This window comes from Dasypus novemcinctus, chromosome 8, assembly GCF_030445035.2.
Source record: "Dasypus novemcinctus isolate mDasNov1 chromosome 8, mDasNov1.1.hap2, whole genome shotgun sequence".
Classification (NCBI taxonomy): Eukaryota; Metazoa; Chordata; class Mammalia; order Cingulata; family Dasypodidae; genus Dasypus; species Dasypus novemcinctus.
In genome coordinates, this window is record NC_080680.1 from 79,142,564 (window position 1) to 79,163,503 (window position 20,940).

The following is a 20,940-nucleotide window of genomic DNA, read 5'->3' on the forward strand; positions in this document are numbered from 1 at the left end:
GTAGGGCTAGGGAAGGATAGAGGGATTGACAGGTGACTGCTAATAAGTGTAGATTTAAGACTAAAGAAATTGTTTTAAATTTTTTGTGACGATGAATGCACAACACTTATACTAAAAGCCACTGATTGTGCACTTTGGATAGATTATATGGTATGTGAATATATCTCAATAAAACTGCTTTAAAAAAAAAAAAGCCCTTGGGAACCAATGTGACCCATGGTTGAGCACCAGCTTCAAACATACGAGGTCCCAGGTTCAATCCCTAGCCCCAGTACCTCAAAAACAAACACCCTTACCTGATATGTGATTTCCAAATAATTTATCCCATTGAATTGGCTGCCTTTTCACCCTTTTGACAAACTGCTTTGAGGTGCAAAATTAAAAGTGTTTAATTTTGAGGAAGTCCCAATTATCTATTTTTTCTTTTGTTGTTCTTGCTTTGCATGTAATGTCCAAGAAATCATTACCACCACAAGATCTTGAAGCTGTTTCCCTACATTTTCTTCTAGTAATTTCATGGTCCTGGCTTTTATATTTAGGTCTTTGGTCCATTTTGAGTTGATTTTGCAAAGGGAATGAGATAGGGGTCCTTTTTCTTTCTTTTGGTTATGGATATCCAGTTCTCCCAGCACCATTTGTTGAAGAGACTGTATTGTCCCAGTCATGTGGACTTGGTAGGTTTGTCAAAAACCAGTTGGCCTTAGAGGTGAGGATCTGTTTCTAGACTCTTAATTCTATTCCACTGATCAATATGTCTATCTTTATGCCAATACTGTGCTGGTGTTTTTTAAAAGATTTATTTATTTTCCCCCTTCCCCTCCTCCTGCCCTGCTGTTTTTGCTATCTGTGTTGTCTTCTTTTCTCATTTTCTCTCCTCTAGGATTCACCAGGATTCAATCCTGGAGACCACTGATGTGGAGAGAGGTTCCCTGTCAATTATGCACCTAAGTTCCTGGGTTCTGCTGCACTTCATCTTGACTCTCCCCTTGTCTCTCTTCTGATGCATCTTCGTCTTGCTGCGTTACTCACTTGTACGTGCACTGGCTTACCACGCGAGCATTTGCGTGGGCACTAACTCACCCCACAGGCACTTGCACAGGCACTGGCTCGCTGCACAGATGTGCTTTCTCTTCTTTTTCACCAGGAGTCCCCTGGGATCAAACCTGGGTCCTCCCATATGGTAGGTGGAAGCTCTATCACTTGAGCCACATCTGCTTCCCACCATGCTGTTTTGACCACTGTAGCTTTGTAATATGTTTCAAGGTCAGCAGTGAGAGTCCTCCACATTACCCTTCCTTTTTTAGGATGTTTTTGGCTATATGGGTGCCCTTTCCCTTCCAAATAAATTTGGCAATTGCTTTTTCTATTTCTGTAAAGTAGGCTCTTGGCATTTTGATTGGTATTGTGTTGAATCTATAAATCAGTTTGAGTAGGATTGGCATCTTCATGCTATTTAATCTTCTAATCCATGAACATAGAATGTCTTCCCATTTGTTTAGGTCTTTCTTTGATTTCTTTTAGCAGTATTTTGTAGTTTTCTGAATATAGGCCTTGTACCTCTCTTGTTAAAATGATTCCTAGGGGGTTGGGTCTTTTTGTTGCTATTGCAAATGGAATAGTTTTCCTGATTTCCTCCTCAAATTATTCAGTACTAGTGTACAGAAACATTAACATTAACAGAATATTCTGATTGGTGTTTGCTGTGCTTCTTGAACAGTGAATTCATTTCTTTCGTAAGAGTTGGGAAATTTTCAGCCATTATTTCCTCAAATACTCCTTCAGCCCCCTTTCCCTTCTCTTCTTCTGGAACTCCTACAACATGTATGTTGTTGAGCTTCATGTTGTCATTCGACTCCTTGAGCCCCTGCTCAATTTTTTCCATTCTTTTCTCTCTGTGTTCTTTTCTCTTTGATTTCAGCTGTTCTGTCTTCTGCATCACTTATTATTACTTTTCTCATTTCAAATCTTCTGTTGTATGCCTCCAATGTGTTTTTTTAAATAAAATTTTATTCAAGCATATCATTCATACATGAACATACATAGACAATAAATGTATAGTAGAAGTTGTGAATTTACAAAACAAATATGCATATCATCATACAAGGCCCAAACATCACCTCAACCCCCAAAATCTTGGATTGTTGTGAAACATTTGTTACAAAGTATGAAAGCACATCATCAAACTATTACTACTAACTCCAGCCCATATTTTACATTTGGTGTATTTTTCTCCCACCCCACCTGTAGCAGTTTGATATTATGAATTCAAAAAAATAGATATTGGATTTTGTTTGTAAATTGTCTTGTTTCTCTGGGTACATTAGGTTGTACTGGATTCAGAGATTTCACTCTTACTTGATTAAATTATCATCAAGGCTTTGATTGGGCCACATCAGTACGATGATAAGTTCCCGCTCCCTTTTTGGGCAGGGACTTCCAGAGAAAACAACAAGGCAGAAGAGAAAGATAGAGTTTTAATGCTGGAGTCCTGGGAAGTAAATACACAGAGAAGCAGATACGTGAGAAAAGAATGAAAGCTCCATTAGACGCGGCAGAGGCCTGGGAAGAGAGAGGAGCTGTTTGCCTGACAGTTTACAACTGGCCTTGTGGAGAGAGAAAAGCAGCTGAGCCCGGAGAGAAATGAGCCCCAGGGGAGAGAGGAGAATTATCCCGGCTACGGTTGATATCGGAAGAAGCAAGAGGAAGAGGAAGGCTGGACCCTTGCAGACATTGGCAGCCATCTTGCTCCAACATGTGGCAACTGACTTTGGTGAGGGAAGTAATTTATGCTTTATGGCCTGGTAACTGTAAGCTTCTACCCCAAATAAATACTCTTTATAAAAGTCAACAGATTTCTGATATTTTGCATCAAGCACCTGTTTAACTGAATAATACACCATCCAATTTTTAGCACTCTGTATTAGTATATATTTCAGGAGAAAACATTCTCATATTTGTTCCTATTAACCACAGTCCATCTTCCATCACTGGATTCCCTGTGATATAAAGTCCCATGCTTTGTATAATCCATTCAAAGTGTACACTCAGTGGCCCTCATTTTCCTCACAGAACTGTTCTGTCATCACATCAGACAATTTTAGTATATTTTCATTACTCCAGCCTCTGTTTTGTTTTGTTTTATTTTGTTTAGAAGGCACTGGGGATTGAAACCAGGACCTCGTGTAAGGGAAGCAGGAGCTCAACCACTGGGCTACATCCACTCCCTGCTGTGTTTTCTCCCCCTCCCCCGCCATGCTGTTTTTGCTGTGTCCATTTGTTGTTTGATCTTCTGTTTCTATTTCTCTTTTTGTCTTCTCTTCTCATCTTCCTCCTCTAGGATTCACCGGGATTCCATCCTGGGGTCCTCTGGTGTGGAGAGAGTTTCCCTGTCAATTGTGCCACTTCAGTTCCTGGTCTCTGCTGCACTTTACCTTGACTCTCCCCTTTGTCTCTCTTTTGTTGCATCATCATCTTGCTACATGACTCATTTGCACAGGCACTGGCTCACCATGTGGGCACTCACACAGGCACTTGGCTCACCATGCGTGTACTGGCTTGCTGCACAGGCATGCTTTCTCTTCTTCTTTTTTCACCAGGAGGCCCCAGGGATTGAACCCAGATCCTCCCATATGACAGGCGGAGTCTTACCACTTGAGCCACATCCACTTCCCTCTACTGTTTTTGATCTCACCTATTCAGTCCCACAGGCTCTGTTATTTTTCTATTCAGGTTTTCAAATTCTTCTTTGTGCTTGCCCAGCATCCTCTTCATGTCTTTTATCTTTTTAGCTTTATTCTTCCAACTTGTTGGTTTGATTTAGGAGATTTGTATGAACCTCATTAATTAGTTGTCTCAAATCTTAGGTCTCATCTGGGGCTTTGATATATTCCTTGGTTTGAGCCATATATTCCATTTTCTTAGTATGGCATGTAATTTTTTGCTGGTGTCTAGGTATCTTATTATGATGGTGAGTTTATTCTGATGCTCAATTTCTCTCTTGTGTAGGGATTTAGTGGCAGGAGGCTGTACATTACTGTTGTTCTTTATTTCTTGGTTTAACCTGTTCTAGCTCTTTAGGATTATCCCTGTTTAGTTGCTCAAATCTGGGCCATGGACCCAGTAATGGGTTGCAGACCCTCTTCCAAGGGCCTTGGGGAGGGAGGCTCTAAAGGCCAGAAAAAGCCTCTCCTATTTACTCTTTAATTTCCTTGCCTGCACTTCCTTTTTCTGCCACCAGATGGTGCTCTTCAGCTGCCCGCTCAGTTCAATCCCCAGTTGGCCCGCATTGGCTGCAACACGGACCACAATGGGACAGAGGACCCTGCTTCAATGCTATCCAGAGCCTCGCAGATCAAACTTTCTCAAAGGATGTTCTCCAACCGTTGCCAGCAGCCAGAGGTTAGAAATAATTCCACTCCCCTATGCATTCTCAACAGTCCCCGTCGGGAGAGAGGGTATTTGGAAGAGTTGAATTTCTTTTGTCCTCTGCCGGCTCCCAGGGCAAACAATTGTACAGCCCTGCCTGGCCTGGAAGGGCTCATGGGACACAGCAGACCAACTGGTTGGCCAAAAGCAAAATGAGCCTCAGGCTGCATTCCTTTTACTCCCCTTTCCTGGAGAGGTGGATCCCTGCAGCCCCTCTGTCCGTAGTCCCCTGCCAGAGGCTGGAGAATTCAGAGCTGTCTGCTCTGAGGGTGGAGGGATGGGAGCTGGCAGTCGCAGCTTTTACTCACAGAGTTTTCCCATCGAGATTCTTTTCCTTTGTCCCTCTCTCTTCTGGGTGGTGTCCAGCCTTCCCCTGGTGCCCTAAACCTTAAAACTATTTTTTTTCATGCTGTTTCTGCCTGCCTTCTAGCTGTTTTTCTGGGAGAGGAGTGAGTTCTGTGTCTCTCTAATCCTCATCTTCCCGGAAGTCCTCCAGCCTAAGAAACTTTTTTAAAATCCTGTGATCCTGGCTGTGGCTGAGGCTTTGTGGAGGCCAGAGCCCCCCTTTGCTATCACCCCTGGGGTGTCAGATCACTGAGGCTGGGCTGAGGGTTTGGTGGAGAGCAAATAAGCAGGAGCGTGGTCCCAGTGGTCAGTGGCCAGATCCTGGGCTGCTGGCCAGGACCCTGGCTTTGTGAGTGGCTGCCGCTTGGCTCTGCTCCAGTCCACAGGGGCTGAAGGGGTGGGTAGGGAGTGTGGACATTGCTTTGTGTCCTTGGCATCTCCAGTGTGCAGCACGTTCATGGTCTGTACACTTCTGTTGCCCCTGGCAGGCAGGCATTACACAGGGCAGAAACCCCCTGGCAAGAAAGGGGCTGGCCAGAGTTAGGAGACCCTGGGCCTGGAAGGCAGGGATGGCTCTCAGTGACTTTGGGCTTTACCCTCTCCCCTCTGGACCTGTTTCTCCAGTGTGACTGTAGGATAGCATGTGAGCAACACGTAATGCAAAAACAGGAGACGATGCTACCTGGTGTCATGCAAACTTTTGGGTGGGGGCAGGCCTTGTGAGCAATGCAGCAGATGACCTGGACACTTTCTGTCTTCATTCTTCCCTCAGGGATGCTGCATCCCTGACCTGGCACAGGAGAGTCTTGGCTGCCTGCTTTTCACTGCACAGGGTTTTTTCTGCCCTGAGACCCAGGAGGCGAAGGGTGGAGGACTTGGAGTCTTCCCTTAGTTTGGAAGGAGCTCAGACAGGCATGGGATACACCTCCCTTGAGACCCCAGTGACTGGAGAGGGTGACTCAAGGCCACACACACACATCCCTAACCTTAAACCTCTGATTCTCAAACTTGGCTGCATTTCCACATTGTACAGTACTGATGTCTGGCTCCCATCCCCTGAGATTCTGATTTAATTGGTATTGGGTGTGGCCTGGCAGCTTGAGAACAACCACGTCCAGCAAAGTTTGAAAACCTCTGCCCCACACCGGTCCTCCTCCTGCCTTATCTTATCTGGAGTTAAAGGCACCTTCAGCTTCCAGTCTCCTGCCCCGTCCTGAGCCACTGAACTTGAGGGCTTTGGGAGCGCTGGAAAGGGGAGGAGCCTGCAGGCTTCTAGTCCTGCTGTCCCCTGCAGGAGAGGCCTTCAGGCGGGAACCCAGGAATCCAGCTCCAGACTCTGTCCCCGGCAGCCTCCTCAGTCCGGGACGGGACAGGAAGTGTCCGGCGGAGGTGGGGGTGGAGGTGATTGGCAGTTGGAGGCTCCAATGGGCCGGGAGCCCCCCTATTTCACCCCTTTCCCTCTATTGGCGCCTGGGTGGAGCCACCCCCACTGCGGGGGCCCAGGGCGGGAGGGAGTAGAAACCGGGGCAGAGGGCGAGGGCGGAGGGCGCTGGCGGCGGCGGCCGCGGAAGGTGAGGCCTGGTGGGGCCCGCGGGTGTAGACAACGCGGTCTTGCCAGGAGGGGGCGGGGCGGGGTGGTGTGTGATCCCAAGGGCCGGAGCGACTGACCGGCTGTCAGTGTGCGTGCGCGCGCGCGTGTGTGGCGATGTCAGTGGCCGAGGCTCTCCAGCCGAGTGGCACTTGGTCTGTCGGCTGGCTGCCCGTGGCAGTGTGCGTGTGGCTGAGGGTGGAAGTGGCCGCGTCTGCATGTGGATGTGCAAGTGTGGGACTATGTGCCCATCTGTCAGTGCTCGGTTTTTCGTGAGAGACGGGGCCGAGTGTTGGTGTGTGAGAGTGACTGCCGCCACATCCGTGGATGTGTCTTGGGGAGGTCTCCCCGGGGCTTAAGAGTGTGTCTGCCAGCGTGACGGTGGATGGCTGGGTTTGTGAGTGCCACTGTGTGACTTCAGCGGGAGCACAGCAAGCGCGAGACTTGTCCTCCGTGTGTGTCCTGTTCTAAGTGGTAGCTGCGCTCATAAACTGAGGACCTCCTCAACAGCCCCTGGGACTGCCCCTTCTCGCCAGTGCCCTGCGCAGCCTGGCCCACCCCCAGCACACCCGGCCGCCCCTCCTGCTCGAGAATGCCCCCTCCTGCTCTGCTGCTCCTGACTTTCTCTGTCCCCCTCTCTGACTCAATTTCCTTGAATTTCTCCTCTCTCTCTCTGCTGTCTTGCTAGGGCTCTGATCGCTTTGCCCTCCGTTTTGTCTCCCCAGGTGAGCTAGTCCTGCCGCTCACACTTGATCTCCCTCCCTCTGGGTGCCATGCCTGACTGCCCCTTTTTCCTCTGTTTCTTTGGTTCTCTGAGGCCTCACCCCTAATGAAGTGCAGACTTGCAGTTGCCGAGAGGTCCCTGGGAGAGGGGGGCTTAAATCCTGATGAGGAGTTGCTTTTAGGGCGTGCTGTGACACCAACCCAGGGACGGAATGCTAAGTGTGTGTGCACTGGTGACGTGTGAGGAGAGTAGGATGGGTGTGTGGGGATGAGCGTACGGGGATGTGTGAGTGTCAGAGTGGAGCGGTGTGTCTGCGAGGCCCTGAGCTGTACCTGAGAGTGCCTTCTGAGGGGGAGTGTGGGTCTTGAGTCTCTGGCACCAAGGGACCAAAGGCATTTCCTGGTGCTGGGGCCCAAGGAGGATGGGGGGGGTGGTTAGGGGGTGGGTAGGTGAGAAATAGCTGGAACTTCAAGAGGGGGGGCGCTGGCCTCTGGCCTCTCCTCATATCCCCCAAACTAGGGCCTCCCACCCACTCGCAACACAGCCATCTGTGCCCTAAGGAAACTTTGACTGGCGAGTAAGAGTGGGAGAGAGTGTGAATGTGTGATTTTTCGTTTGCTCGTGTCCACGTGGGTTTAGGAGTGCCCTTTCTGTTGAGTGTGCCTGAGCGAGTCCATGCGTGAACGTGGCTGTGTGAAAACACAGGGGAGTTCTCACTGACAGGGACACAAGCAGCCCTCCTTTCCCTCTCACCCGTCCTGGCTTGGCTGTGGCTTCCTTTCCAGACTGGGGGGGGGGGAGGCCTCTTCCCTTCCCAGGGCCTCGGGTGGGAGGGGAGCAGGGAGGAGGAAGGAGGGAGGAGGGGGCCTGGCTAGGGGCGGCTGAGCTGCGGGGCCCAGAGGGGCGGGGGCAGGGAAGGGGAAGAAGGGACTGATTCTGGGGTCCCAGAACTGAGTGGAGCTGCAGCTGGCAGGAGGAGGTCCTGGAGGCCATGGACACTCAGCCACTGGGATCACCGAGGTAGGGTGGGGCCGAGCAGGGCGAATGTGGTTGGAGTGTCAGGGCTGAGCCACTAGACACACTCAGACAGACACACAGACACACGGACGCCCTACTTCACTCCGCCGGGAAGCAGCCCGGGCTCTTCCTCCTCTGGTGTCCTGACCCAGCCCCCTCCCTAGCTGCCCCTTCTCCTGTCCCCACGGCCACTTCCCCACGGCCTTCCTCCTCCTGCTTTCCCGGGTCCAGAATCCTCTCTCCCAGCCCCTCACTCCCCACTGTTAGCTCCTCTTGGCCTTTCTGAGTTCCTACTACCCCCAGCCTGACCCTCAATTCACTGAGCCCCCACTGCTTCCCAGTTTTGGTCTCTGAGTGTCTCTAGGTCCTGTGGCCCCCACCCCAGGCCCCTGTCCCTGCAGCCTCCTATTTGGTCTCAGCTTCCCCTCCCCACCTCTCCCCACCAGCCACCCTGTCTCCATGTGCTGGCTCGTCGCCCACCCCCCAGCCTCTGGCAGCAGCCAGGGCATCTGGATCTGCTTAACTCCGCAGCCCCAGCCTGCACACTAGCCTCATCTAGCTTCAAAGGCTCAACCCCAACCAGATTTCAGAGCCAGGCCCAGCCTTGAGTAGCCTGAGTAGCCAGAGCAGGCAGCCAGGCCCAGGCGAGAGGTTTGGCAGCCAGAGCAGGGCTAGGCCTCGTGGCGGGAATACAGGGTGGGCTCAGACCCGCCACGATGGCCCCTCACCCTAGGGTGATGAGGGCTGCTTCAGGTCGTCAGAGGCAGTGACTAGCCGTGGGCTGCCAGGATTCCCAAAGGCCGATTGGAGGGGTTAATGAGAGTGGCCAAGCTGGTGCCAGCACCAGTGCCGGGGTGGGCGCCAAGGGCGGGAAGGGGGTGATGCTGGCACAGTCTGTTGCCTCCGGCTTTTGTTCTGGGCCCTCAGCCCAGGACTGAGATGGAGTGTGTGTGTGTGTGTGTGTGTGTGTGTGCGCGCGCGTGCACATGCACACAGAACTAGCTGTATGGTGGGAGGGGATCTCAAATCAGATTTCATGATAACCTTCACCTACTTGGTGCCTCGGTTTTCTTCCTAGGAAGCCCCTATTTTGGAGAGGAAGAGCCTTCTATCTCGGGGATGGGGGATCCCTGACTCTGTCTCTCTTCCCACAGATGAGCAGCAGCTGCTCAGGGCTAAGCAGGGTCCTGGTCGCCATAGCTACAGCCCTAGTGTCTGCCTCCTCCTCTTGCCCCCAAGCCTGGGGCCCCCCAGGTGAGAGAAACCCTGCTCTCTGACCCCAGCTCTGACTTGTGACTTGCCACCCCTCCCTTGCCTAATCTGCGACCCTCAACCCTGACCCCTAACCTGGGTCCCCTTTCTACCCTGTCCTCTGACATCTGTTGCCAGATTATAATGTGATATTTGATCCGGTGACCCCACCCAGGTCTCAAAAGTCTACCCCTTACCGTCTCACTCTCACAAAGTGGGTAGGGGTGGCGTGGGAGGAGAGCCTCTCTTCAGAAGTGCCTTCCACAGGGGTCCAGTATGGACAGCCTGGCAGGTCCGTGACGCTGTGTTGCCCTGGGGCGACTGGGTAAGTGCCAACTTGCCTACTGGTCTGCACTCATGACCCTTTCTTGATCCTGCCTGGTCCTCACACCCTCTGTTTGTAATCCTACTTTCTAACTACCCTAACTCTCCCTCTACTCCGGGGTTCTTAATAAGGGGTCCATGAGCTTGAATTGAAATGAAAAAAAAAAAACAACCCAGAACATTATTCTTGTGGGGACGTGTTGGTGCAGGTGTGATATATTTATTAAATAATACACAGCACAGTGTGGACTTAGTAAAGGGTCTGTGGTTTTCACCTGACTGGCAAAGGGATCTGTCCACCCCTGCTACTCTATCCTTGTTCAACAGAAAACTCAACCAATATGTATTGAGCACTGCTAAGTACCAGGTCTGCTCTAGGCCCATGGGGGTACAGCAGGCAGGATCCTGCCCTCACAGAGCTTACATCCTAGAGGGGAAGACAGACAGTAAACAAACAAGAATCTTTTTTGTTTGGTAAATAATCAAAGGCGAGTGAAGTGGAAGAGGACAACTGAGTAGTTACTCTTTATTGGTGATCAGGGAAGGCCTCTCTGAGGAGGTGATGTTGAAGCTGATTGGGATATAAGCATTCCTGACAGGGTGCAGCTAGTGTAAACTCCCAGAGGTGGGCCCAAGATCCACACTCCTGAAGAACAGAAAGAAGGGCAAAGTGGCTGAAGGGCAGTGGGTGACAGGGGAGACAGGTAAGAGCTGAACAAGAGAAGGAAGCAGGGACTGGGTTACAAAGGGCTTAGTAAGCTGGGGAAAGGAGCTTGGATTTTATTGACAGTGCAGTGAGAAGCTGTAGCCTGGTTTGGCATACTTTAAATCTTTCCTCTGTCCATCCTCACCTCATCCCAGGGCCCCAGTGTCCTGGCTTCGGGATGGGGAGCCAAGGCTGCTCCAAGGACCTGATTCTGGGCTAGGGCAAGAGCTTGTCCTGGTCCGGGCAGAGAGCACTGATGAGGGCACCTACGTCTGCCGGACCCTGGATGGTGCTGTTGAAGGCACGGTGACCCTGCAGCTTGGCTGTAAGTTGGAGAGGGACTGTTGGCGGCAGAGATGAGACATGGGCTCCTGAGGGAACCTGGACCCTGAGTGCACCCTCTGGGACGGGGAGCACCTGGGGGCTTGCTCAACTCCAGCGGCACTCTCTGCTTTTAGACCCTCCAGCCCGCCCTGTCGTCTCCTGCCAAGCAGCTGACTATGAGAACTTCTCCTGCACTTGGAGTCCGGGCCAGGTCAGCGGCTTACCCACCCGCTACCTCACCTCCTACAGGTGTGTGCACGATCGGGTGTGTGTGCCTATATCTTTGGGTGTGCCAGCACAAGGTGGGTACGGGAGGCAGGTGGGGAGGTCCTGAAGGAGGTGCCAAGAGAGGAGAGAGGACCCTCTTTTCTTTCTTGACCTCAGATCACCCTCTCCCCTCCACCCCACCAGGAAGAAGATGGTGCCAGGAGCTGATGGCCAGAGGTAGGACGAGAGGGAAAGGGTAGGGGCTCCAGCTGGGTCCCACAGTGGGAATTTACAAAGCCCAAGATCACATCCTCCCTCTTAGGATGAGTCCATCCACAGGGCCCTGGCCGTGCCCGCAGGACCCCCCAGGGGCTGCCCGCTGCGTGGTCCACGGGGCAGAGTTCTGGAGCCAGTACCGGATCAATGTGACTGAAGTGAACCCCCTGGGTGCCAGTACACGCCTGCTGGATGTGAGCTTGCAGAGCATTTGTGAGTGCCCTCTCCTAGACCTCCCCTACACTCTGTCTTTTCTTTTTTTTAAAGGAGGTACCGGGGATTGAACCTGGGACCTCGTATATGAGAAGCAGGCACTCAACCACTGAGCTCCACCCACTCCCCTGGAGTATACAGATGCCCCAACAAAGATCCCCCACCCCCAGAGCTCCCAAACAGCTTCCTCCCAACATAGACCCCATTTCAGCACACAGAATGTCTTGAATGATTCTCTGGCTGCAATTTGGGCCAACTCATTTTCCTTGAATGGAAAGCAGAATGGCTCTTTTATTCACGCAACAAAAATTTCAAAGCCCCGCCCCCAGATCTCAGTTCGTTTTGTAATAGGGATGATAGACAGGTCCTGAGCCCAGTGGATGATCAAGCTTAAGATTTCCCCTCCCTTTCCCTTTCCTTGGAAGTGCCTCACTCAGGTGACTTTAAGCACACACCCTCCTCCCCTCGGGAGGTGATAGCAGGGGGCGGTACCTGCTGCCTGTCTTGACTTTGTGCCTCTCCGCCCTCAGTGTGCCCTGACCCACCCCAGGGGCTGCGGGTGGAGCCGGTCCCCGGTTACCCACGCCGCCTGCGTGCCAGCTGGACGTACCCTGCCTCATGGCCCCGCCAGCCCCACTTTCTGCTCAAGTTCCGGCTGCAGTACCGCCCAGCGCAGCATCCAGCCTGGTCTACGGTGAGGCTTGGAGCGCGCTCCAACCTGGGTTTTTGGGGTCTGTCTCTGGTTTTATGTCCCTGGGCGACCTGCGTGGCTTGCCTGGTCTGGAAGATCACTGAAACCTGCGGGGCTGTAGTCTGATGACTGCCCATCTGTGAGAAGACAGCAGTGGCTTTTAAAAATTACTTTTCTAGGAAAACGAAGGGGTGACTTTCACCCAGAGGCACATTCTCATACAAACATTCATATACCCTGCTGAGGATAGTAGTGAATTCCCATCTCCGGAGATGTCAACGACTGGACAGCCTCAGGCCTGGGCGAGAGTGCCTCGGATAATAACCAGTATTTATTGAGCTCTGGCTGCCTGCCGGGCATCACGCTACGCGTTTTACAGGCATTATCTCGTTTAGGTATATTCACCCTTATTTTACAAATGAAGAAGCAGAAGCACAGAGAAGTCCGAGGGCAGTCACAAATCTTTGGGTACAAGGATTTGAACCCAGACAGTGTGAGTCCACAGCCTGTCTACGTAACCACAACCACTACTGTCTTCTCAACGCTAGGTTTAGACCCGAGCCCACCAGCTACCCCTCGTGAGGCCCAGGCTGGCAGGGACGAGGCTTGGGAGGAGAGAGTGCGCTCTGCAGGCCTGGGCTGGAGGCAGGCGGGGAGGCACTTCGCCTACAACCTGGAGAAGGCGCCGACTGCGGTCTTCGCCCCCAGGTGGAGCCAGCTGGTTTGGAAGAGGTGATCACGGACGCCGTGGCCGGGCTGCCCCACGCCGTGCGGGTCAGCGCCCGGGACTTCCTGGACGCGGGCACCTGGAGCGCCTGGAGCCCGGAGGCCTGGGGGACGCCGAGCCCTGGTGAGCGGCCAAGCCCGGCGGAGGGGCTGGGGCGGGGTGGGCTCAGGTTAGGCCCCGCCCCACGGCCGCCCTCCGCAGGCCGCGTCCGCCGCAGCCGCGCTCCGGTGCTCTTGCCCCGCCCGCGCTAGAAGGGCTTCTTCGGTCCTAGACGTCAGCCTTGGGGGCTGCAACCCCACCCAAGCTTACACCCTGTCTCTCAGGCTCCTTCCCTACAGTTACAGGCGCCACTTCTACAAGCTAAATCCCCAGAAGCTGGCCCGCCCTTTCAGGCTCCGCCCTCTAGGTGCCAATCCAGGCCCTGGCCTCCCCAGGCGGGCCCTGGGCTGCGCTCCCACGGCACGTGGACACGTCTCCTGAGGTCTTGACTCCCATCAGGGCCCCTACCGAAGGAGATACCAGCTGGGGACCAGCCACTCACACAGCCGGAGAGCCCGGTTCCCCCAAGGCCTTCCCTCCAGCCAGACCCGCGGCCACTTGGTGAGCGTGTGTATGAGGGCAGGGGACATGGATGACGGAAGGCTACAGAAAGCATGAGACACCGAGCTTGTGCAGGCTCGCTCTCACAGTGGCATGTGACTCTCCCCCTCAGGTCACTGGGACCCTCTGGAGCAGATGGCTGTACTGGCCTCACTGGGAATCTTCTCTCTCCTGGGATTGGCGGCTGGGGCCCTGGCACTGGGGCTCTGGTGAGTGTTTTCAGGTTCTCAGCCTCTGATCCCCAAGACTATCTCCACCCCTCAGGACTTCTCAGAGATCTCCTCCTGAACCTGATTCTAGAACTGCTCCATACTCCCCTCATGCCCTCCCTCCCAAACTCATGATTCTCGCGGAATCCACTTCTGACCCCATACTAACCTTTTTGGAGGAGACTGGGATGCCCCACATTGCTGGGGAGACTTAGCTGTCTTTATATGCCCCAGGCTGAGGCTGAGACCTGGCCAGAAGGATGGCCCCCAAAAGCCTGGCTTCTTGGCCCCAATGATTCCTGTGGACAAGGTTCCAGGTGAGTAGAATCTCCAGGGGGTTTGGGCTCAGAGATGTGTGCCCCCATCTTAAGTTGGGTGCCCTAGTCCTTCTCAGGGTGCTGGGATCAAAGTTGGGTCTCTTCCTTATTCTTGTGATGTCTGGACTAAGAGCTTTCTTTTTTGAATTCCAGGCCTCAGAGCTGGGTCTCTTATCTCTCTCTCAAGGTATTAAGGCTCAGAGTTGTCTTCCTCTTCTCAGGGTGTTAGGTTCAAAGCTGGATATCCATCCTTATTCTTGGGATATCTTGGATCAGAGCTGAGTTTCTCTACTCATTCTCAGAGTGCTGGGCTCACAGCTTAGGTCCTTCCCTTATTTCTGGCTGTCTGGCCAGGATCCAATCCTACTCTTGCCCCTGATTTGCCTCCTAATTCTTCTAGGAGCCCCCAACCTGTAGAAGATCCAAGAGGGCACAGCTGATTCCACCTATATCTCTGTCTTGCTGGTGTGGATGGATGGACAGATAGAAGCCCAGGCAGGACAGTAATCTCTATGGAGGGATTGTGTCTTAGCTGGAAGATCTGTTTGGAGCCAATTTCTGTGAGCGATTATATTCCCAAATTTGCCAGCTGAAAGATGCCTGAACCTCTGATTTCATCCTAGAGCTGGAGGTCCAGCCTGAGGGATGTGTGCATGAGTGTATGTATGTATCCATGTGTGACCATGTGTATGTGAGGCAGGAAACATGCATTCTCTGTATGTATGTATGCAAGTACTAGGGCGTTTGTGGGGGTCTCCCTGGCTCTTGGCCTTGCTCCTGGAGAGAGTTGTGGAGGTGTAAATAAAGAAAATGAGAAAGTTCTTCTGCTTATTGATGTGTCTCCCATTTAGAGCTCACTGAAGAGTGCAGAGAACTTGGAGATCACAGTCACAGACCATTATACAATGCTGCTTTATTATTTTGGCTCTTGGGGGTCCCAGCCCATTTTCCCCAGCTGCCCAAAGTTAAAGTTGGGCAAAGTGCCCAGAAGTCTCTTTTCTTGTCGCTGAAACCACCGAACCAGGCTCCGGTTCTGGGGGTGGATGCAGACACTGCGTTGATCTAGGTGAAGGCTGAGAAGGGAAAGATCCATAGCTCTGGTCAAGGCTTGGGGATGAGGCTAAGGCCCAGAGGTTAGGGGCAAGGGCCAGATGAAAACCCAAGTCAGTGTCAGAAGTAGCTGTTGGGCTGGGATTGGGATCAGCATCTGGAGTCGGGACTTTGGTGAGAGTCAGGGGTCAGTATGAGGGGTGGGGTCAGAACTTACACAAAGGCCTGGAGGTGACAGTCTCCATCAGCCTCCTGTAGCTCCACCCAGATGATCTTCCTCAGTAGCTTGTTCGAGAGTGACTGTTGGTAGCGCTGAGTACAGCAGGTGGTGCTGGATGGCAGTAGCCATGCTAGGGGACAACGGAGCTGTGTGTTCAGAAGGTTCCTGTCCTAAGAATCCCTCCATCACACAGCTGGAGGCTGGCCTTCCAGGACCCCTTTCCCCCCATGCCATGTACCCTGACCCCTGGCCTTTTAGACCTCCAAGCACTTACCTGTCCCAGAGTCTGGTCTCAGCAGCAGCAGTAGCAGCAGGAGGCTGCTGGTAGGTAGAGGCCCCTTCATGCTGCTCAGCCTGGATACTTCTCTTTCCTCCTCCTCCCTTATCTTTTCTCTTGGTACCTTTTATCTGGGCACCAGGTGAGTAAGAGCCAGTTGGGCATGTCCCTGCTCATCCTGTGACAGCTCCTTTTCTAGGACTGCCATTCCCCATGGGCTCCTAAGCCATGGGCAAGAAGGGCAGCCAGGGATCCACAGTGCTACCCACTGATGGGCATTCACACTCACATACACACGACGATACATTCCCAGTCACATCCTGATCACTTGACCAGCCTCACAAAGTCAGACAACTACAGGCCAAGTCATATAGCCTCAGTTACATCCAAAGTGCCCCTCTCACACAGTTGTATTTTCACAATCATCCACACTTTCACAATCATACTAGTACACACAGATTCTGATAGGGGAAGTTGTGGGTGGGGTGGGAGCAGAGAGGAGGCCAGCACCAACCTGCCTTCATCTTCCCCTCCCCACTTCCTGCCTTGGCCTGCCTGCCTTATCAGGAGACATCGATAGGAATTGGTTCCCGAAGCAAGCCCTTCTGGCTGAGGAGGGGTATTGGCTGGGCATTCAGAGCGAGAAGCTGAGAGAAGGCCCTTAAGTGGTATTTGGAGTGCCTAAGGGATGCTGAGGTGGGGACTGCTGTTCTTAGAAAGATGACACAGGAAGGGTGGAGTAGATGAAGAATGAAGACGGGAAGGGCTCTTGGATGCCACGTTGCTGCTGTCAAAACAGGTAAAAGACTCAAGAAATTTCCCGTTTTTGCCCAGTCCTGTCCCAGGAATGTCTGCTTCTTGCCAGCAGTAGCCTGGGGTTTCCATAGCATGACTAGGCCCTCCTTGCCTTGCCCAGGGTCCCAGTCCTCAGCTTGTTGGAGACATCAAACTCAAGAGCTCAATTACCTCTTTTTTCTACTCAAATTCTAGCCTCTCACCACTGTAGGCCTTGGAGGAATAACCACTCCCCTTCCCCGCTCATCCTATAATATCCCCATCACCAATTCCTACGCCCTCTGAATTTCATCCTGCTACAGCCCAATCCCTATCCTATTCCTACCTTCCCCATCTCCTTCCTGTCCATTCCCTCCTAATCCCATAATCCATTCCCAGCCTTTACTTCTTTCCCACCACATATCCAGATGCAAAACTTCTACCTTCTCCTTCTCCTGTCCTTTCCAGAAAGTGGGCAACTGCCTAAGGCGGGGCTGAGGGTGTGGTGGGATGGCATGCTGCTATAATTTAGGGCCCCTAGCATATTTCAAGGTTAATTTTCCACTCCTGGTCTAGGGATTTCAACCCTCAGTTCCTGCTCTATATTTGAAATATAGATTGAGTCATAATTCAGTAATCCAGTCCTTATCTGCTTGTCACAGAATTGCCTTCTGCAGCCTTCTACCCTGTGGCCAGCACTCTCTGAGACAGGGCTTCCTTTGGTTTGGGGACTCCCAACTTCCCTGAGCAGCCCTTTCTGCAATGCTGCTTCAACAACCAAGAGGAACTTCAGCTCCAAGAATACAGATAGTCCCTCCTCCAGCCTCTCCTCCCTCCTGCCCACCGTAAGACTTGAAGTTCTCTCCCTGAGGTTTATCTCATAATCTTCAGGTCTTCCGATAGTGTCCTAGTGAGGGATGGGCCCAGGGCTGGACAGAATACTCGGTATTTGAGGAGGTTCTTGAAGTGGACTTGTGAGGAAATGGCTTAAAAGCTCAGGTGCTTTTCTTGAAGGTGGCCACAACCACCTTCTGTCACTCATTTTGAACTTCTTGTCCCAGAGACATTAGGGGGTCTCTACAACTCTCTGGACTTGTGCCCCAGAGCTTATGTGCAGCCACTGAGAAAATCTCCCAAGTGCTATCGTCTTGTCACAGGTCTCCTCCATCAGCTAGCACTTTGTGGTCTTTTCTGGACTTGTCAGTCCAGAGACTTGGGAAGGTAGGAAACATTCTTCAGATGTGCACCCATCTTCTTTTGGCTTTCCCAAAGGCCCATGTCTTCCCCTCAGGAGGGGTCTCCCCAGCCTTAATCTGTGGTGGCAGGGGGAGCCCCAGGCTAAAGTCAGCTTTGCCCCTAGCGGGAAACTAGGCTTTTTTTTTTTTTTTCCAATTTTTAATGAAAAAATATGGCATGCATCACCAATTTACATGTCATCTTTGCCCAGGGACCATGTTAATCTTCTCTGTATCGTTCCAATTTTAGTATATGTATCACTGAAGTAAGCACTAGCCTGTATTTTTAACCTAGTCCTCTGGTGCTAGGGCCGGTCCCTGACCCAAAGCAGGCCCACCTAGCAGTCCCTGGCCCTCACCACTTCAGGAGCTAGTAGGTCCTAGGCTGACTGGGTGACTAGGTAGAATGGGGTGGAAGGGAGCAGTGGCCTTTGGACTGTCCTAGGGAGTAGCAAGAGCTGCTAGGTAGAATGGGGTGGAAGGGAGCAGTGGCCTTTGGACTGTCCTAGGGAGTAGCAAGAGCTGCTAGGTGGGCTAATGCCAAGTATCCAAACCCGAGTTCCAAGTGGAGGAGCCATGAAGTTGGGGTAATAACGGTAGGAAAGGTCCCTAACAGTCCCATGTCGCCCCCCTGTGGCATGCTGAGGTTAAGCAGCTTCTCTCACTTTTCAGCCTGCTTCTTCCAATTCTGGATTTAAAACGCTTTGGATCCACTCCCTGGAAGAGAAGATTCTTCAGACACATGGCAAAGTCTAGGCCAGGAGGAAGGTGGGAGCAGAGATCCGGGGTTTGAAGAGCAGAGGAGAGAACACTTCAGTGTGGGGATAAGGCTGCCAGGAAGACCAGGCCAGGATATTTAGCTCCCTCCACGTAAGCTAATCCCAGCGATGGGTGTGTGTGTGTGGGGAGGAGCAGTCACTGACAGTGACAAGAGGCTTGCCAATGGTGAGGAGCCCTTAGGAATAACGGGGACCTTGACATAGATGGGCATCCTGTTAGGGAGAGAGGTCCTGTCAGTAAGGAAACAGAACCGGCCTGAAGAGGGGCTCTCAGCCTGAAGGGTGACGGCGGCGGCAGTCAGGAGGGCAGGACGGTGGGCTTCCGTTTAAATCTTTAATGCACGGGCTGTCTGGTCAGCGGTGGTGCGACGAGGGAGCCTGCGGCGCGAGGGTTGAGGAGCAGGGCCCAGGCTGCTCGACAGACAGCTCAGCAGGCCGCGCAGAGGCTCCAGCTTCTGCTCCCGCGGGTGCGCCGAGCTGGAGAGCGACCCGACCCAGGCATGAGGGGGCGGGGCTCCCGAATTTGGATTCCATCCCGCGCGCACCCTCCGCCCCCCGTCCGTCCTCTGAGACCCAGTCAGGTCCATTCCCCATGCCAGTCCACGGTATCGCAGCTCTCACCTTCGTTCCCTCCGCCACGTTCGCAGCCAGGGGAAAAAGTAGAAGCAGCCCCAGTAGATCCTGCAGAGAAGGAGCGCGGCGCCGGGCGGGGCGGGGTGACCCCACGGACTCGGCTCCTCGGACGCCGGGCCCCCTGCCTCCCCCGCGTCCCGCTCCTCAGAGGCGGTGCCCCTTAGAGACCCCGCCCAGCAGGGGCCACGCCCCCCGCCTCCGAGCCCTCCGCCCCCACCCGCATAGCGCCTCGGTCCCTGTCCCGCAGAACCCCGCCTCCACTCACTCCTCCTCCGCCTCCAGCGCCATCTCGTATCTCTTCAATCCCGACATGTCCAGGGCTCCGAACGTCTCCTGGGAAGCGGCATCATTGGACCAAGGATTCCCCAACCCCAGTTCCCTTTCTCCGTCATTCTTATGACGCTTCTGACGTGCTCTCAGGCTCACTGCCACATCAGGACAGGGTGGGATTGAAGATTTGGGAGGCACTAGAGGTTATGGGGTTAGGAAGTCCGTCACATCGGAGGCCTGGGTATTAGGGAGTCAGCGCGACGGGTGTGGCGGTCTTGGGGCTGGGAGATTTGGGGCCCTAGATGAGGATTTTTGGGGTGTGGGGTCACCTGGAGGGAGGGCTGAGGGGCCGGCGCAGCCTAAACTCCCGCCCTCCCTGGCTCCGCCCCGGAAACTGACCGTTACTGTTCTGTCGTAGGGACTATGGCGTGCACCCGGAAGGGGTGGAGCCAGGGCAAATACTCAGAATGGGCGGAGTTAGAGAAGGCGGAGTCAAAGTATCACGGAGGGTGATGGAATTGTCGCCTGTCACTGAGGGGGCAGAGTTGGGGCTTAGTATTATTATTATTATTATTTAAGTAACTTTCAAATTAAAAAAAATTACAGAAAAAGGCAGCTCGGCAAGTTACTGAAATCTTACTCCTAAAATGTTCTGTCCAGGCATTTTTCTCATCTAATTCCAACTCCTAATTCAGCTGTTCCTCTAATGTTGAGAAAGATTCATGGATGAACACAGATTAGTTAAATGACATAGTCAACGTCTCCTTATTAATGAAAAAAATGAAGAGAAAAAAATGCCTGATCATATCCATACCTCACAAAACTAAATCCCTTGTTCTTTTTTTGACCTTTAGCATTATTATAGTACCAACTTTGCTTTTGCTACCAAAACATTACAATGTTGTTAACCATAGACTATAAGTTACATTAATTCTATTTTCCCATGTATCACCACATTCTTTTTTAAAAACAAGTTAATTTTATTAGTACATATTAATAAAGCATACAATTCATCCACACTGTACAACCAATGGTATTTGGTATAGTCATATAGTTGTGCATTCATCACTTCAATCTTTATAAGAGCATTTTCATTCTTTTTTTTTTTTTTAAGATTTATTTATTTATTTAATTCCCCCCCTCCCCTCCCCTGGTTGTCTGTTCTCTGTGTCTATTTGCTGCATCTCGTTTCTTTTGTCCGCTTCTGTTGTCGTCAGCGGCTCGGGAAGTGTGCGCAGCACCATTCCTGGGAAGGCTGCACTTTCTTTCGCGCTGGGCTGCTCTCCTTACGGGTGCACTCCTTGCGCGTGGGGCTCCCCTACCCGGGGGACACCCCTGCGTGGCACAGCACTCCTTGCACGCATCAGCACTGCGCATGGGCCAGCTCCACACGGGTCAAGGAGGCCCGGGTTTTGAACCGCAGACCTCCCATGTGGTAGACGGACACCCTAACCACTGGGCCAAGTCCGTTTCCCTCATTATTTCAATAATAATAAACATAAACAAAAGCCAGACAAACAAATTCTTCACTTCTCAATCTCTCTGTTTCCAGTGCTGTACATAGATGCTATTTCTGGCTATTCATTTTTTTTTTTTTTAGGTGCCTGAACTCGGACCTTGTATGTAGGAAGCTGGTGCTCATCCACTGAACCAGTCTCATCGGCTGCCCTGAGTTGGTTTTTTTGTTTGCCATTTTTTTTGTTGTTTGTTTGTTTTTTTAGGAGGCACCAGGGACCAAACCCAGACCTGCCATGTAGG

The 20,940-nt window shown here is 52.3% G+C and overlaps 2 protein-coding genes and 1 non-coding gene across 8 annotated transcripts; 1 reads left to right on the forward strand and 2 right to left on the reverse strand.

The window, feature by feature from the left end:
• The first annotated feature begins 6,041 nt into the window (after positions 1 to 6,041).
• Positions 6,042 to 14,765, forward strand: IL11RA (interleukin 11 receptor subunit alpha). 4 transcript variants are annotated; one of them, XM_023583165.3, is made up of 13 exons: positions 6,042 to 6,159; positions 9,254 to 9,353; positions 9,618 to 9,675; positions 10,536 to 10,705; positions 10,839 to 10,953; positions 11,116 to 11,148; positions 11,234 to 11,400; positions 11,931 to 12,094; positions 12,800 to 12,941; positions 13,317 to 13,418; positions 13,531 to 13,627; positions 13,862 to 13,944; positions 14,345 to 14,765. In XM_023583165.3, the coding sequence occupies exons 2-13, from the start codon at positions 9,254 to 9,256 to the stop codon at positions 14,359 to 14,361; spliced, it is 1,248 nt and encodes a 415-aa protein (XP_023438933.1). In that variant the 5' UTR covers positions 6,042 to 6,159; the 3' UTR covers positions 14,362 to 14,765. The 4 variants fall into 4 exon arrangements, with proteins under 4 accessions (XP_023438933.1, XP_023438932.1, XP_004473708.2 ...); XM_023583164.3 differs by having other exon boundaries at positions 6,044 to 6,171; XM_004473651.4 differs by lacking the exon at positions 6,042 to 6,159 and adding an exon at positions 6,183 to 6,341.
• A 67-nt stretch (positions 14,766 to 14,832) lies between these two features.
• On the reverse strand, positions 14,833 to 19,604 carry LOC111759196 (C-C motif chemokine 27). 3 transcript variants are annotated; one of them, XM_023583166.3, is made up of 4 exons: positions 18,901 to 19,082; positions 15,489 to 18,756; positions 15,212 to 15,344; positions 14,833 to 15,017 (listed from the first exon to the last, which is right to left on the reverse strand). In XM_023583166.3, exons 2-4 carry the CDS (start codon positions 15,556 to 15,558, stop codon positions 14,861 to 14,863), a joined length of 360 nt encoding a protein of 119 aa, XP_023438934.1. In that variant the 5' UTR covers positions 15,559 to 18,756; positions 18,901 to 19,082; the 3' UTR covers positions 14,833 to 14,860. The 3 variants fall into 3 exon arrangements, with proteins under 3 accessions (XP_023438934.1, XP_023438936.1, XP_023438935.1); XM_023583168.3 differs by lacking the exons at positions 14,833 to 15,017; positions 15,212 to 15,344 and adding exons at positions 19,178 to 19,245; positions 19,582 to 19,604 and having other exon boundaries at positions 18,600 to 18,756; positions 18,901 to 18,960; XM_023583167.2 differs by lacking the exons at positions 14,833 to 15,017; positions 15,212 to 15,344 and adding exons at positions 19,178 to 19,245; positions 19,512 to 19,583 and having other exon boundaries at positions 18,600 to 18,756; positions 18,901 to 18,960.
• LOC111759200 (U6 spliceosomal RNA) lies at positions 17,668 to 17,774 on the reverse strand. The gene has a single exon (XR_002793270.1). It is a non-coding gene; the product is annotated as a U6 spliceosomal RNA (small nuclear RNA).
• Positions 19,605 to 20,940: the final 1,336 nt, after the last annotated feature.